Source organism: Rhamphochromis sp. 'chilingali' (assembly GCF_963969265.1).
Source record: "Rhamphochromis sp. 'chilingali' genome assembly, chromosome: 10".
Taxonomy (NCBI): Eukaryota; Metazoa; Chordata; class Actinopteri; order Cichliformes; family Cichlidae; genus Rhamphochromis; species Rhamphochromis sp. 'chilingali'.
In genome coordinates, this window is record NC_137937.1 from 3,235,071 (window position 1) to 3,251,657 (window position 16,587).

General features: G+C 43.8%; 1 protein-coding gene across 9 annotated transcripts in view; it reads right to left on the reverse strand.

The window, feature by feature from the left end:
• fbrsl1 (fibrosin-like 1) overlaps positions 1–16,587 on the reverse strand; it is a 285,955-nt gene that overhangs the window by 86,033 nt on the left and 183,335 nt on the right. For 7 of the 9 annotated variants that reach the window (XM_080894981.1, XM_080894983.1, XM_080894980.1 and 4 more), the window contains exons 5-6: positions 16,003–16,032; positions 3,017–3,046 (exon numbers count right to left, since the gene is read on the reverse strand). In XM_080894981.1, coding sequence (XP_080751107.1) covers positions 3,017–3,046; positions 16,003–16,032 — 60 coding nt within the window. The remainder of the gene's footprint in view (positions 1–3,016; positions 3,047–16,002; positions 16,033–16,587) is intronic. The other 2 variants (XM_080894987.1, XM_080894982.1) reach the window with 1 other exon arrangement.

Below are 16,587 nucleotides of genomic sequence, written 5' to 3' on the forward strand. Positions count from 1 at the left end.
CAGTGTAACTGATTGCACCCTGGGGGCACACCTGGAAGCAATATTCTAATTAAGTTAATCTGTGAAATCCCGACAATGTGGGTGTTCAGGTGCCTGGTAATCTGATGTGAAAGGAGCCTTTGTTTTCACTGGAAAGATTCGGGAGGAGCTGGCACCTGTTTTAGCAAAACGTTGCAGAAAATTATCACTGTCGAGTTATCCTGAGTGCAGGCAATTACAAATGACAGTGTTTGTCTTTCTCCTCATGGAACCCAATTTTTACACCGTCATATTTTTTTCCTGCTTTTGGTGATGGCCTGTCAAATTATTTTTTCCCCATTCTTCTCCCTTCCTCTGCAATTTGATATGGATGATTCGCAACTCTCATCACCTTGATTATGGTAATACGTGTTTCTGAGGCAATAAAAAGGGCAGGGCTGCTATAGCCTTTATCCAGATGTTCTTTTCTTCTTGCACGCTTGGAAAACACGTCAACACTAACAGAGACTTTTCAAAGAATCCACAACAGCGAAAGAGCGAAACGTAGTTTTGGAATTATGCCATTGCTCTGTTACATTTCCTGTTGGCTTTAGGAGAAATCTTTTGTTTACAGTCAATACCTCTGCTCGTGGGAATGGAACTTTACCACTACTGGAAGAACAGAACACTTTAACACTTATTTTTGAGGCCCCCGTTTTTACTTATCTAATAAAATTTTTTATTATTATTATTTTTTAGTTTCATTCTTCAACAAGGTAGTTAGATGATCATTTTTCAGTATAGTCCTGTGTGACTAGCCAGTCCACAATCAACTATGGACTGGCAGTGTATGCATACATTTTAGGTTCTTGTGTTCCAGTGCTGCATTCCTACCATATGTTGCTTGCTGAAGTCAAAATAATATTAGCTGGCAGCTAAAAAAAGGGGAAAAAAGCCAGGTTTTGGATTACTGCAAACAAAAGTGAATGCAGAGACCCATAAACAAGCAGCAACTGAAGGTGGCTGCAGTGAAGGCCTGGCAGAGGCTCTCGACAGAGGAAAACGAATCATTCACTGACTCCAAAGCGTTTTCATCCCAGTATTAAAAACTATCTTTATGTTTAAAATGTTGTTTTATTATTTTTATAAAGCTCTTGTTATGTGTAAAAATGCACATTAGTTTCATCTGAACTTTGCAGTTCATTTTATTCTACCTGAAAACAACAAGCATGTGAATATTGCTCCCTATCACTGCCACTAAGATGAGTCAACTTCAGTGTGTGAACGAGAGGAATAATAACACTGACGACTCTTTCACTGTACATATGGGCAAGTCAGTATTGCTTTAATATAGACTTGACAAAACATGAAACTTGTACTTAAAAAACTTAGAACTGAGAATGGAAACTAAGAGTTGAGACAGACAAAAACAAGCTAGCGACCACACTGAAGCCTAGATAGTTTGACTAATAGTAACTTTCACAAGTTGTTTTCACTTGCAGTATTACTTTGCTGCTTATGGATTAGGATTCACATTGATTGTTCAGGAAGATGTCTTTTTGCACTAACATCTACAGAAATATGCACTGACTATGTTTCTCACAGTGAGAGCGCAAACTGGTGTGCAATAAAAGTGGCATTACTATTTTTCCAGAGATTTCTCAAGCTAAAACACTTCCTGATGACATACTAATGAAAAGTAGTCTGAGAAGAAGGTGAAGCTACAATCTGGCTCTTGGACTGTGAAATAATTGGCACGAAATTCAACAATCAGACTTGGCAGCAGTGTCTAACAGTCTACCATGTCTTGAATTGCGTCCCAGTCCACAGACAGGCTGACACATAACCAACAACACAGAAAGACAGCTGAGTTTCTGTAAAACTGTCAAAGCGCTTCTTGATTTTTCTCCTGCCCATCTTTATGTTTAGTTCTGTAGTACCAAACTTTTTTTTTTTCAATACTGAAAATTAAAACGAGTCTCAAGTAACCGAGAGGAAACAAAAACCCTTAGAAGGAAACACTTCCTTCTACTTTACTTCCCTCTCTCCTCCACCCACAGTGTTGCCAGGGAGCCGTATGGAGACTGACAGGCCTGCTACATCTCTCTGTCGTGTCAACTAGCTCGTGCCCTCGGTTCCTCCTCGCTTAAATGAAGAGATAAAAGCCTATTGACTTGCCAGGCTACAGTTAATGCAAATTGGGCTTGCTATCAATGTATTATTTATAGGGAGAGCTGCAGACATTTCCACAGAACTGGGAGCTAAGCTTACAGGAGATTAGGCATGCTATCAAATTCATTTACCAGAGAGTAATTGCTAAACTGTGCAGGAATTAGGATGCGTAAGGTTCCCCAAAGGCGTTTCATCTTGTAACCAGGTGCCTGCCATCAGCCAACCACCTCTGAGATGATTACAAACACTCAGAGGTGAAACTGATAGACTACATCTGTCAAATTGTGAACTGGTAACCTGATGACAACGCTTTCTGAAGAAAATCAAGGTGTTACTAGTTAGCAGCACAACTAAAGCATATTTTAAATGAAATTGTTGAACGATCTTGTTAAACATTCTGGTTGTAACTTGTAAATCTGTCATTCATCATACTGAAAATAAAACACACGCGTTACAAACTCCGGCTGCTGTCGAGTAACTTAGAAGCAGATAAAGGTGTTATGTGCTTTGTGAATAGATTAAATGCAGATTTTACTGCATGCAGCACACACTACGATCTAAGCTAGGAGGCATATGTAGGAAATATTTGTGCATAAAGTGTTCCAAAAATAATAGGTACCGCGTCTTTTCATAAAGAACAGAAAACCAACACTGAAAATCAGTGTCTTGATGTGCAACATTTTACTTGTCACTTTCATGCTCCGTACGATTCAAATGATCAACAGTGTTGGGACCAGGCGCAGTTGCTTTTTACCCCCTTATCTTTTTTTCGCTAACAATACACTATGACTATCTCCCCTTTCTCAGTTGAGAGCTCAAATTTGTTATTCACAACTCTCCGATTCTTCATGCGCTGGGTGAGTAAACACAGGAAAAGCAGTCTTACCTTGTCGTCAATGTCACTCTCGCTGTCACACTGTAACAGAAAAGAGACAGACACAGGAAATATAAGGAATTATTCATTTGGCTCCCCACCCCAGTAGCATAATCAGTGCAGATGTTATTTTTGTGTGCAACCTCTCATTCACTGTCAGCTTTCAGTGCAAACGGCAGAGGATGAAGAGGGAAAGGAGAGTGCGGTAGTCTGAAAGAGGTTTTTTTCAAGTTTCAAAAGGAGCACAGTGGCACAAAACGCCTTTCTGGTGTTTCTGTCGCAAATTCACTGCTTTAAATTTGCAAAGGATGAAAATACTTTGCACGGGATTCTATTATAAAGAGTCTGTTTAGTGACTTGGCATTCAGCTGCAGCTTGTCATTTAGCCTTTTAAGTGTGCTTTAAAATTGGACGATAGCATCTCAAGGACACAGGTTCTTTGAATTCTCCAGCACAGTGCCTATTAAGTGTGGTATTTCAAATCCGTGGTGTGACAAACCAGTCTTTAATTTGTATGTCAGTCTTCTACAGGGATAAAGGAACTGAATAACAAGAGAGGTTGTATTCTGAAATGTACCTTGTTCTAGCACAGCTAAAGGCCAAATCACCTTCCATTCAGTCAAGAAGAGAAATGGTTTGTCTTCAGCACTTCAAATTTCACCAATGAAATATGCAGTGATTGGGATCAAATATATCAAAAAGAGTAAAAAGAATATCAAAGAAAAAGATTTCAAAAAAGTCAGACCTTGCCACTTTTTGCAAACAGATGACAAGAATGCTGCAAATACCAAGAGCCCGGCCTTTTATTCCTGGTATGTTCAAAACTCTTTTTGGCAAATAATAAAAACACGATTAAACTCGCACAAATACGGGAAATTATTTTCACCTTTACTCCGGAAAAATGTGTTAAGTTAAGGTAAAGTCAATAACCCTGTCTAACAGCATTTGTTTGATTTTCTTTGCAACATTCCTGAACTTGTATGCACCTTACGAGCTCCTGCGTCTAACATTCGCTCGTCACGAACGGCTCCTGGCTGGTTACACCTCAAAGATGGAGAAGCTGTGGAAACAGGAGTGGCTGAGCTGCCTTGCCAGGCCCACTGGACCTCACAGCAGGATGCATGAGGAACAGAGCAATTCAACCAAAGAGCCACATGGAGAAAGGACGACGGTGAAAAAAAACTGCCTTCAATCTGTCAATTAAGTCCCTGTGGCAACATATTTAAGTGGGCCCTCTCTATTTTGTTTGACTCCCTTTCAAAGTGGAGCACAATGAGGAGGGAGCTGTGTCAATGGAGGCACAGTGTCCTTTTGTCGTGAGCGTGGTGGGTCCAAATGTATAATTAAGTAACGAGAGTAATCAGAACAAGGGCTCGGTGGCCAAGATCTCTCAGGAGAGGAGAAAGGGGGGATGTGTGTGAGTGTGTGGGTTCAGGGGTGAGTCCATGCCCAATAGCTTATCCTACTAGGCAATGCCAAAGGTTGGTAGGAGTCCTTGGCTGCAGAGTCATCACTAACAACTCTGTAAGATGTGTGTGTTTACTTATACCAGACATGCAGGAAGAAAATACACTTGTTGGAGGGTATAAAACAAGTATGTGCTCTGAATAACAGAGTGTAGTCATGAACTGTCAAACGCACTGCTTAAATAGTACACACAACGACACCACAAGGAAAATAGTCTTTTCAATAAGTAATTCAATATAAATAGTGGTAAGAATTTTCCTGCCTTTTGATTATTATTATTAACCTTTATTTTACCAGGAAAAGTCCCATTGAGATTAAAAACCTCTTTTTCAAGGGAGTACTGGCCAAGAGGCGACAACATGTTAAAATTACAAAGTTACATGGGATTCATGTCTATATTTCTTCTTTTTGAGCAGTTTACTGGTGGATTTGCTCATGTGCTCAGGCTGATCCTGGTTAAAAGGTCCACTTGTAGCTCAACGAAACTTTCAAGCTTTACTCTTTGATAAGATGTAAAAATCATAGTTAAATCAATGAGTGCAGAGATCTGCGATTTCCACTGCAATGTGCAACAGCTTGTAAGAGGTTTTTCTCCTGAACAGGGCTAAGCTACTAGTGATATACAACTTAACCTATATCTTGACCACATTACTACAAATTCCAGGCCTTTGCATATACGTTCAACAACTAGAAATGATATTTTTTCTGCTTCATGTGCCATTTACATTTATATATAACATAATACTTTTCTCAGTGTAGATGCCTACATTTACACAGATGTGATGAACTTTAGGTAAATCTCAAACACTTTTTTCTCTGTTGTTTAACTGAATAAAGTCTGAAATTTTCACCATCTGTAAATTATTCTACTTGCACTAGAAAGAGCTGCTTTATATAATTCGGAGAGCAGGTTAAATCCAATAGATGTCTTTGGGGATCTGTCAGTACGACACCACACATTTCAAAAGCAGAGACCACCAGACCTTAACACTCTAGGATTAACCTAAAAGATCCCCCCCCTCCCCCGCACACACACAAACACACACACACGCACACACAGACACACAGACACACAGAGTACTTAAACAAATGAAAATATTGGACACATTTTTATACAAAATATCTTCTTTTCTCTTCTTTGAACTACTGCTTGTCAAAAGACAATCATTACAAAGTGCCGGGCATTAAGAAGAGAAAGTGGCAAAGGATTCATGTCAATCAGTTTCCATTCAGGCTGTGAATTCCAGACAAATTAATTGCAATCCATTTCTATACTGGTAGTTAGGAGCACATCACAACCTGTTATCATCACCCATTTGTTCCCTCAGAATTCTGGTATTTTACCACGAAGAAATCACATTCAAAACAATGCTTCTCTCCATCTTCATCTAACTATGAATTGCGAAAAAAGAAAAGAAAATTGATCCACTCTCTAACATTACCCCTTCCCTGCAGAAAATGGAGTAAATGTATTCTTAGCATGCAGCTGAACGGATGACTTCCATCTCACAGCAGTTGTGAGATCCATTCTATTACTGAGGACGAGTTTAAACCGTAGGTGATGGAGATGAACAACTGGCATGGTCTATTCCCTGGGTGCATGCTTGGCCTTGTTGTTGCAGCAGTAGCCATGACACTAGATATGAGGCCTCACAAGGCTGGAGCTGGCGAGGAGGAAAAATAATATCAAAAGAGCACAGCATGGTGCTTATCCTTTTACAAGTAGCATGCACTGTAGCAGAGCGAGAAGAGAAATAGTAGCTAGGGCTCAGACAGAGACAGAGAGAGGCACAGCACAGCAGGGGAGAGAGAGGTAGGTGGAAAGAGGGGAACAAAACAACAGTAAGAACAGGCGGGGGGGATGCTATAGAGATGAAGGGATAGGCAGTGTTACAGCAGTTTTTGTCAGGCCCACATGTGATTGCCCTGTTGGGCTATAACACTTGGTCCATTCAAAGAAAGAAACACAATAAAAGTCCAAGATTGGCTCGTGTTTGTGCACGCATTGTTGTTGGCGAGAGCAGCGCTACGTCGTTTAGCACCCTATGCTTCTTTTGACTGTCTGCACGAGGAAAACAATTTTCAGCAAGAAGGTACAAGAAAGCCAAATGATGAAAATGCAAAACCACAACCCCAAACAGAAGCCTCCCTAAACAGCATGTCTGGTGGTCAGAGGGGACATTGTTAAAATCGAAAAGATACGCTGCTCACTAAGCTGCCTGACAGGAGCCAAGCCCCTGGTGGTTTCTGTCTCTTGCAGTACCCCCCGCCCCCCCTCCGCCCCCCACCTCAAAAAAAAAAAAAAAAAAAAAGGCTAGTTCTTCAGAGGCATGGAGCAAGCAGCAACATCTGCACCTGGCAACCGCCAGCTACGAAGGGCAACGGGGGACCAGAATCAGTGGATGGCTCATCCACAAACCCTCCCTCCCAGCTTTCCACCTCCTCTCCAACCCCTCCTCCCCTCAGCCAGCACATCAGACGAACGCGTTTGACATTTACACAGCTTTCAACACTTCAGAGACAGGAGATTTATTCCGCCAGCGGCCCTGGCTGGAGCCAGGCCTCGACCTGGGCTAGCCCCCATGACGACCCTGTAGCTCAGCCCTGAAATGAGGCAGGGCTGAGAAAGAGAGTAGCGTGAGGGAGGGGGAAAAAAACAGAAAGAGAGGGATGGATGTCTCGATTCTCCTGGACATTTCTCTGGCAGATTCTGATAGACGTGCAAGGGGAAGACAATAAGCGTTGCGCATCCCGGAGCACATTAAAACGACTGGCCAAATTAATCACACAGTTCCACTTGTCACACTCGGAGGACAGTCTGCCATGAATTCTGCCTCAGAGATAGAAAGAGGAACAGAAGAGGAACTTGCCCAGCAACGCAAATGCTGGCATGGCGTCAACAACTGTCTTCCTGAATACTGATCACAAGCCTGTGCTTGCTGCAAGAAATGTTGAAAAAAAGAGAGAGAGCAGGAGAGAGCTGCTGGCATTAAAGTGCCACTGTCAGTTCCTTCTCAAAATAAATAAAGCAGTAAATAAAATGAATAAAAGCAGAAGAGGAGAGCATAAAAGCGTCAGTGCTTTGATAATACTATTCGTGATAAAAGCTTGATTGGCTGTAATTTTTCAAAGTCACTGTAAGGTGTGTTTCTGCTAAATTACAGTCATATCTAATAACTGTAGATGCAATGGCACGACGAGGAACTGGATTAAAGCAAAATTAACTCCTGATAAGCAACCAGTTGTGTTCCATTCAGGCCCAAAACAACATTAACTGACGGGGAGATGGGCGCTGCATCATGACAGCAGCGAAAGAGCATCTGCTTTTCTTGATGTTTTATCCAAATGTATAAAGTTAAAGTGTCCGCGATGCAAAAGTCTACAGCGGTGGAAGAAATGGCTTCAATTTATAAGACATTTCTCCAGGCACATATACTGAGATACCCCTGATTCTAAAAGAAGACCTCTAACAAACCCGGATCTCCTGGAGTGAGAGCACACAGAGGAGGTAATGGTCCATTTAGATGGTCGCGGACGGAAGCGGTGTCGAATACTGGTGGAACAACACCAATTTTCTCCTGCAATTTCCCTCCTGCAGATACTGGGATGAGGTGTGGGAGCGTAGGCGTCATGACCATTCTGACGGGGTCTGGATGCAAAGCCTCAAGTCCACCGGGGGACCCCCTGCTTGGGCTGAAACATCAGCAGGAGATCTGAAAGTCTCACTGGCCCTGCGGCAAAGCTTAACTTCAACTCATCTTTCATAATTTATCAGCAGGACATTTTAGTTGCATGTTCTTATGTGCTAACCCTTTGTCATGACTCAGTGGAGAGTTCAGATTTGATTGCGTTCATGATACTATCTGCCTGGAAGAGCTGGACAATGCCATCCTCCATAGTGCTTATCAAAACAAATCAGGGTTAGAGACTGAATCCAAGGTGAACTAGGGCCTGATGGAGCCCTAGTGTGGGGAAGGTCAGCAGTCGGGCAAAGAGTGGGCTGAAGATGGACGGATGCAGATGCAATCTTTAACCAAACAACTGCTTGTCCTGTTACTGGAAAAGCTTAATGAAAGGGAACTGGCAATTCCAGGCCAGGCACTTGGCCTGTGCTCCAGACGATGAGAGCTATGGATGAGTGGTGAAGCACCAGGCAGAACCAAAGCACAACACTATAGAATGTTTATATATATAACGGTAGAGTAAATGATACATGGCCATTGTGATGGTGTCTGGTTACATATATATGTAATCATGCAAGTGTGTTCAAAAAACCTTTAAATAGTAAAAAAAAAATCAATTACTCATTTCATATCTTTGGATGATCAGATAAACCTAATAATTTTGTATCTATGCTGAAACTAAATGGGGTAAAAAGCTTCGGGAGTCTGGTGCATTAATGCTATTCATAGCAAAAACACACCACTGCATTTAACTTTCACAACCAGGGAGAGGGAAAAATCAAGCAATTTATCTTGACCCTAATAGCTGTATCTGAAAGCACCACCGAGCAAAGCGATTTGATCACAGGATCAAATCTATACAGCCTTTTGACCCCTGACCTCCTCAGCAGGCAGCATGGGAAGTCAGCTGATTACCCAGGGTCAGCCTTAGAGCTCTGGATTAGGAAAGTATTGATCTCAGTGAAGATGTAGGGTCCGCGGGGAATAAGATTGAGAGAAAAAGCTCTACCGGGCAGAAATGATATCGACCAGCAGACCTAGACAGGCTCTCACGCAAAACCATATTTGAGCTTGGGACATTGGAATTGGCTGTGCAAACAAGAGAGGACTTCAGCAAAACCTCCTTTCACAGAGGCCCATTGAGAGAGGGCAGAGAGAGAGAGTGATAGTGAAGGGGGATTGAAGAAGACAGGGTTGGAGAAAATGCTCTTTGCATTAGCCAGACACACCGTGGTCTCTGCTTTAGAACTGACACACTCGAGTAAAGAGCCAGTAGAGGCCATGTAAATCAAGCTGAGGTGAGGAAAGATATAGTTCTTGCCCGGGACCACACTAAGCAGACTTTAACATTACCCAGAGTCCACGTAAACAGCACTGAGACCTGGACGCTCTCTGTTTCAATTCTATGAAAGGTATTTGGTGAGGTCAACGAGCAAGAAGGAGATGGGGGGGGGGGGGGGGTGTGTGGACAGATTGACGATGATAACCCGCCTCCTTTCACTAAATTAGAGGACTGCCTTGCTCCCCATGCTTTCAGGATAACCCTGAGGGAGGGACAGAGCTGGCTGGGCTGCTGGTGTGATCCTTGGAGTAGTTTGGCAACGGGAAAACAGACAGTAATGGCAGATGTATGAGAGAACAGGGAGCATTTATTCAGCTCAGAGAGAAAAAGGAAACTGCCAGAAATCTGATGGGACAGGGAATACACAACTGTGTTATGAATATAGCTGAAGAAGAAAAATGGGCATACAGGTAAGGGAGAACGAGAGAGAAAAATAAAACACTGATTTATGTTTTTTTTATTTTTTCTACTTATTTCTTTATTTTTTTGTCTTTCATGGGGCCCCTGCAGCTCCTTCTCCTCTCTGCTGACTGCAGCTAGTGCTATCTTGCCTTCAGAAATTAGCGTGCACAGACACACACGCGCAACGCTCGGTACCTCCCAGAGTTCTGACATGGCCCTGGGCCTGTTGCTGCTGAGCTGCAGCGGCAGACACTGGGCATTGGAAATTTAAGTCGGGGCGTAGGAGAAATTAGGCGAGGAGGCAAGGAAATGGGATGTTGACTTGAACTGGCCCTGGGGGCAGCTGAGAGTCTCCCTGTGCAGCTCCGTTGGCTGGCTGACAGTTTGATGGAGCGAGTGGAGGCTTCCCCGCGGCCCGAGCCGCCGTCTCTAACACTGATATAGCTCAGTGAGGAACAGATTGAGCCTCCAGGCATTGCTCTGTACTGCTACCCCCCTTCTCTCTGACTCTTTCTCGCTCTGTACTACTGCTACTAACTCTCTCTCCTTTGCTAATCCTGTGAAGCCAACAGAGACATGAGCACACAATATATGTGCATATACATATGAGCTACTGTGGATGTTCGCATGAAATAAAATACTACACGCATGCAAATACTTATATGCATGCGGACACTTTGATACACAGGCATAACAGCAATCCCCACAGAGAACTTGGCTCTCACTCTCTCCGTCTCCTCTCTACGACAGTAATGTGATGAGCACTACAGATGCTGTTTACTGAGCTCTGGCTGACACACAGGGGGAAGGAGGAGGAGAGGGAGGGTGGGATGGAGGAAGAGGCAGAAGGAGGTAGAGTCAGGGGGCTGGCAGGCCACAGCCATAATGAAAAGAATCTGGCGGCAGCCCACTGTGTGCTGGTCATGAGAAGCATGTGCCGCCGGGGGGCTCTACTGCTAATTTCAGGGGGCAGCCAAGCATTTCACGCTAGACTTGTCATCGGGCCAGAGGGGGCATTCATACTGGGTGACAGCAAATGCAAGAGGGCGGGTAAAGGGTTCGGCGGGAGGGGGGGAGGCCAAAGAGCGAGGCGAAACCTTCAGCTCCCTTACGTCCCGTCCCCCCCTCTGCAATGATCAAACGTTATAGGCAGGGTACAGAATTACAAATGAGTGTCCTGTGGCAAGAGCTGGAACTAGATTCAACTACTTTCTTTGCTCTGCTCTCTCCTCAGGTAGCCACGAGGGGCACACTTCATCCTCCAACCCCTGCTGTCCAGACAGGATCTGATACCAGTGCTTGCATCTTCCTTGTTAACCTCGCAATAATAATGTGTTACAAAATCTCCCACTTGCAGACAGATGTACTGTGTGTGCATTGCCCTTGGGCTTTTGCAGTATGGATAAAATCTGATAATGCAGCCAATTAAAACAGTGTTATTTTTCCACAATGCCTGCTATATTCTGACACGCCCACAGACAATAAAGGACCAAATACTAAAAACTCTGATGGACGACAACTGCGTGACCCTAACTCTGCCATGTCATTGATTTTTTTGCCTCGGTTACTTTCTTTCTTGTTTACAGGACAGGTAGTCTCTTAAAAGCTTAATGATTAACAGGCACATGTTTAATTTGAGATACAGACTGGTCTGAGGATTCAGCGTGCACTTTCTCTCACGAGTCACTCAGATAAAGAAAATCAGACGGGGGAGAACTCGCTGTCAACCCGACCAGTGCATCTAAGATCCTACGAGATCGATGTGAGGGAGGCAGAAAGATGTCGAGTGAGAGCAGGAGCTACCAGCTAAGGAGTTGATACTAACAGCTGGCAGCCTACCCACCTAAAAAGGGATGACTGAGTCTAGTCTGGAGAATCAAGCAAGAAAGCCAGGATGAAAGGAGAAGTGCGAGAGATGGAGTCACTAATAAAAGATGGTTGGGTGATGGTAGATGAGTGGATGCGGGGCGGGTTGGGGAGGGGGGATTTTGAAACAAGCTGTCACATGAGAAAGAAAGAAAGGGAAACAGAAAAAAGTAAGACAGAGGAATCTAGACTGGAGGAGGAGAGAGGAAAGAAGGAGGCAGCCACATTGCACACTTCAGGCTGTGAATAATTTAGAGGAGCACTGGGGAGACGAGACGAAGATGAACACAAAACACTGGCAGCGTTTGACCTAGAGCTCCAGCTACATCAGTGCACATCACAGAGCGGAGAGCTCTCTCTTCCTCCCTCCCTCCCTCTTTCTCTTTTCCCCTCTTTTGCTCTTCATCTGCCTCCCTCTGTGTCAGGGAGGAAACAGCTGTACGCTATTCTTGTTTCGCCTCACATTCTATGAAAGTCAACAGAATGGCTGACAACTCAGTTTCATAAGGATCTCTCTCTCTCCCTACATGCTCTGGGCATGTCAGAAGAGTCAGAAGAGCCTTGCATATAAAGGATGGATGTGCATCCAGGCTATACGTAGCTGGATGCATGTCTGTCTGCAGATGCCCCTGGCATACAAAGGAGTAATGATGCTATTACATTTGCACAGATTTGTGGGATAAAAGCTTCAACTGCAGTTTTAGCCACCTCACTGCCCAAATGTTTTGTTGCAATTTTGTAATTTACGTTGTTTTGTGCTTTACATGTGCTAAAACTGTTATTTAGCAGTAATAATTTCTTTCGCAAATCTTTAACTCTCGCCATTTTAAATGGGATGATTTTGGTCTAATATCTTTGTTAATTGGACATTTTTGGGGTTAACAAGTGATCAAATTATAATTTAGAGAACTAGGAGAATGTGATGTCTAAAGTTGGCAGAACGAGAAAGTAAGAATCAGCTGATTAGTTGTGTACTTTCAGCTATGAAAATGTATGAATGCATGAACTGCACTTGGCAGATTTTCGCTATAACAGGAAACTAAATAAAAAGCTGTGAATCTCAAAACTCCAACATGAATTTTCTGTTCATTACTGTTGTTTTAAATACATTTCTAACTGTCATTACATAAACACAATCTATGTCGGGATCAGTGCTGCGAGGAACAAGGACCGGAAACTCATCTTAAGCCAGCAGTAAATAACAGCTTCAAGATTGGAGGTTAAACAGAGATTTCTAACACCACCTTTGTCGAGGTGCCATACATCACCTCATCTGCTAATGTGTGTGTCTGTGTGTGTATGATGAAAGGAACACTGGGCATCTGCGGTGGGAGTGGCCGTTGGGCGGACAGAGGGTGATGTGATCAACCCAAAAGGGAGGGGCAATTTATTACTGTAATTAAGGAGCAGTGAGATTAGAGAGGCTGGGTTTGAACATGCATATTTATATATACATATAATACATGTCTTCATTTGAAAAAAAAAAAAAGATAACATGAGATGAGCAAAAACAAAAGGTCTAAAGATGGCAACCAAATAAAACATGAACTAAATCGGTTCCCTCTGCTTATTTTCTCCCTCCCTCCCTCCCTCCCTCCTATGCCCTCTCACTCCCTCTCTCACTGTCTCTTGCTCAGTCTGTGTGTTTGATATTAATGGGACGTCCCTTGTTTGTAAATGTGCCAAGTTGTGTGCACCACTGCAGGCTGTCTATTATAGCAGGCCTCTGGGGCAGCTATTCCATATGGCGTCACATATGGTACTCAGCAGCATCAATTAATGTTGTTATAATACTGATTTTTATGAGCCGGGGTTTAAATCCTTTCCTATTTTTTCCCTAACCCACGCTCCCCTTGTGTTCTCTTCCTAGCATCGCTGTTTCTTTCATTTGTCAAACTGCTTCTCTGCCATACCTCAAACCTTTGACAATCTGACTTCTGAAGACTATCGAGAATACGAAAAGTTTTCTATGCCAAATAAGCTCCTACCAGCTCTGCTGAATGCTGCTCAAAGACCTTGAACACGTCTTTGTTCCTTCTGTGCTGCAGAACTAAACTATTGCCAATGTGTCAGTATCGTCTTTGAAGCTCAGAATTCGATCAGTAATAACACGGAAAACATGAAAGCTACAAAAACAAGGATTAGACAGGAATTACAGTGTGAAAACCAACTTACATTTGCATCTGTAACCAGACAACGCATTTACAGGAAATAATGTAGTTTTGGTCACATTAAACTAGCATCAGGGACTATTAATGTGTTAAATTAGGTCTGTATTTATGCACAAAGCGATAGGCAGATGAATGTAAGAGCAGAATCTGAGGGGCCCTTTTGTTTCCTGGTGCCTTTGGTGGCGGATCTGACAGGAAGGGAACAAGAGCGTAGCAAAAAGCCTCGCTCCCAGCCACACCAGCCTTGTCAGCGACGCCACAATTAGAGGCTAGATCACTGGCGCTTCCCAGCCAGAAACATCTCACTACCACTCCTCAATGGAGCTCTTTCGTTTGAGGAACACACTCAAAGCAGGATTTTAAAACGGTTCGGATGGCTAATCACTCTCAGGATGAAAGGCCCTGGCGTGTTCGTTTGTCTCAGCATGGGGAGCTTCCCTTGCCGTTTCTCTGTCTCTGATTCTGATTGTTTTTGTTCATTTCTTTTGCAGCAGGCAGGCGAGGCAGGCGAGCTGGCAGGCAGCGCTGTTTGAAGGTGCAGTCAGACCCAAGTGCAGGCCTGATGCTTTGTAGTGATATTTCCAGCAGCACAATCTCATTACTTTTTGACGTGGCAGATGCATGCAGGGGCGGATTGTCATTTCACGCTGTCAAAAGTTCCATGAGGAAACGGAGACAGGAATGGAACTTCAATGACCTGCATGCCTTTGGCTCATCAAGACTGAATATATTAAACCAAATAAGACAGATGAAGCCCCATGAACCAGATACTTAAAGATGCTTTGTAAACTTAATGTCCACTCCCAGGAGTCTTGAGGGAATCGCTTTTCCTGATCTATATCTTTGTAATCAGAACTGTTTCAAAGCCTCGCAAAACCTGTTACTGTGCATTTGAGGAAGCCTAATTAAATACTGTGTACAGAACTGCACAAACACTCAGCTACATATGTATATGTGCCGCCTAAGACAAACAGTGCTTTGTGTCTTAAAAGGAAAACTCCTGAGGGCTGCATTCCACACCTCGCAGAAAAGTTTTCACATGGGACAATCACTGGCATCTCCCCTTTAAAAAGAAACGGAGGATGTCCCTTGGAGTTGATTTCACACGGACTTCTTTCAGAACAGAAGGAAAACTCGCGCTGTTCAAGAAGCTGCCAGGCGCTGATTGAAGCGCCTGGTTACCATGCAGACCTCGGCCTGTTGCTGGGGTGACTGTCCCAAAGTGCTTTCCTGGGTAATTTTCGAGGTCACTGGTTTGAGCACGCCTATGTGGTGCAGATGGGCCCACCCACATTCAAGACCCAGCAGGAGCTCTTTCATTAGGCCCAGTGAATGGCCTCATTCATCCCCTTCACCTCAATTGGTCACGCTGCATCTCTCCAGAGGGCCCAGGACAAACTTTTCTCTCATTCCACTTGCTGATCTTCCACGCACCACCCACCTTAGTCATGCTTCACTTTTGTTCAGGAGCATGTGGTGGCAGGCCTCATCTTTGGCCTCAAACTACCTTAGATGGAGTGAAGGTGGTATATAACTGACATTACTAAGTTTATCCTACTGAATGGCTCAGAAAAGCCCAGACGGATGCTACCGATAGAGATTACTGTGGATCAGAGACATTTTTAAGGTGCAGGTCTTTGTACAGATCTTCATGACTTATCCCGGAACCATGTTCCTTTAATTTAATTCTTTCTCAGTGCTGAAACAAATGCTGCAGCAGGCTCAATTTATCTCTAACTTGCTGCCCTTTCCACTGAATGCAGCTGCAGTGCTTCGCCATAGTAGAGGGTCCTCTATGCCCTGTCTCTTTTTGACCATCAGGTGAGTCTCAGGTCTAGCCTAGCGAGAAGTGACTAATTGTCTTGAGTTGTTAGTGTGCCTGGAATGAGATACACTTCACTTGGTGACAGGATGCACAATAATTTGGTTTCTCCCTTCCTCCCCTCCCTCTCTTTCTCCTTCTTGCAGCAGATTTAGCCCCCCCTGCTTCTCAAGCTACTGAGCTGTAAAATTGAATGGACAGCAGGCAGTATACAGAATGAGACCTGGCATCATGGACGCACTAACCTTGAGGAGGGCCACTGCTGCATGCTGCACCTAAAGAGATGGAGACAGAGCGTCAGCCATGTTGGACTGAGAAAGGTTAAAATGAGGAGGGAGGAAAGGCCAAATGCAGAGAGAAAGGTGGACCTGTGCTAAAGCAACAACACAACAGCTTAGCAAAGCAGGTCTTCATCGGCATGAGGATGGATATACACTCAGAAAGACACCAGTGACTCAACCACAGAAAGACACACATTTTATGAAAACAGTTCATCTTCAAAAGCGCGTTCCCCAGCAGTTTTAACAAAAACTCGTCCTGGTAATGAAATCAACTTGTAGCTACTCTTGGAACAAATCTGAGCAATCAATTAATATGAATCACAAATTCACTGGCTGTGGCTTAGATGTGAACAAATGGAGCCCCAGTCCCTTACAGATGATATTAGTGCTCTGAGCTGCTCTCTCCACGAGAGATTAAGCAGGTTTGTACTCTCCCTGGCGGGCAGCACTCCCCCCTCCAGGGTGCTGCACTATCATTTGCAGGAAAATTACTTCAGTAATGAAGAATCCAGGCCCATAAATCCTCATGGCCTCACCTTCCTTCGCCGC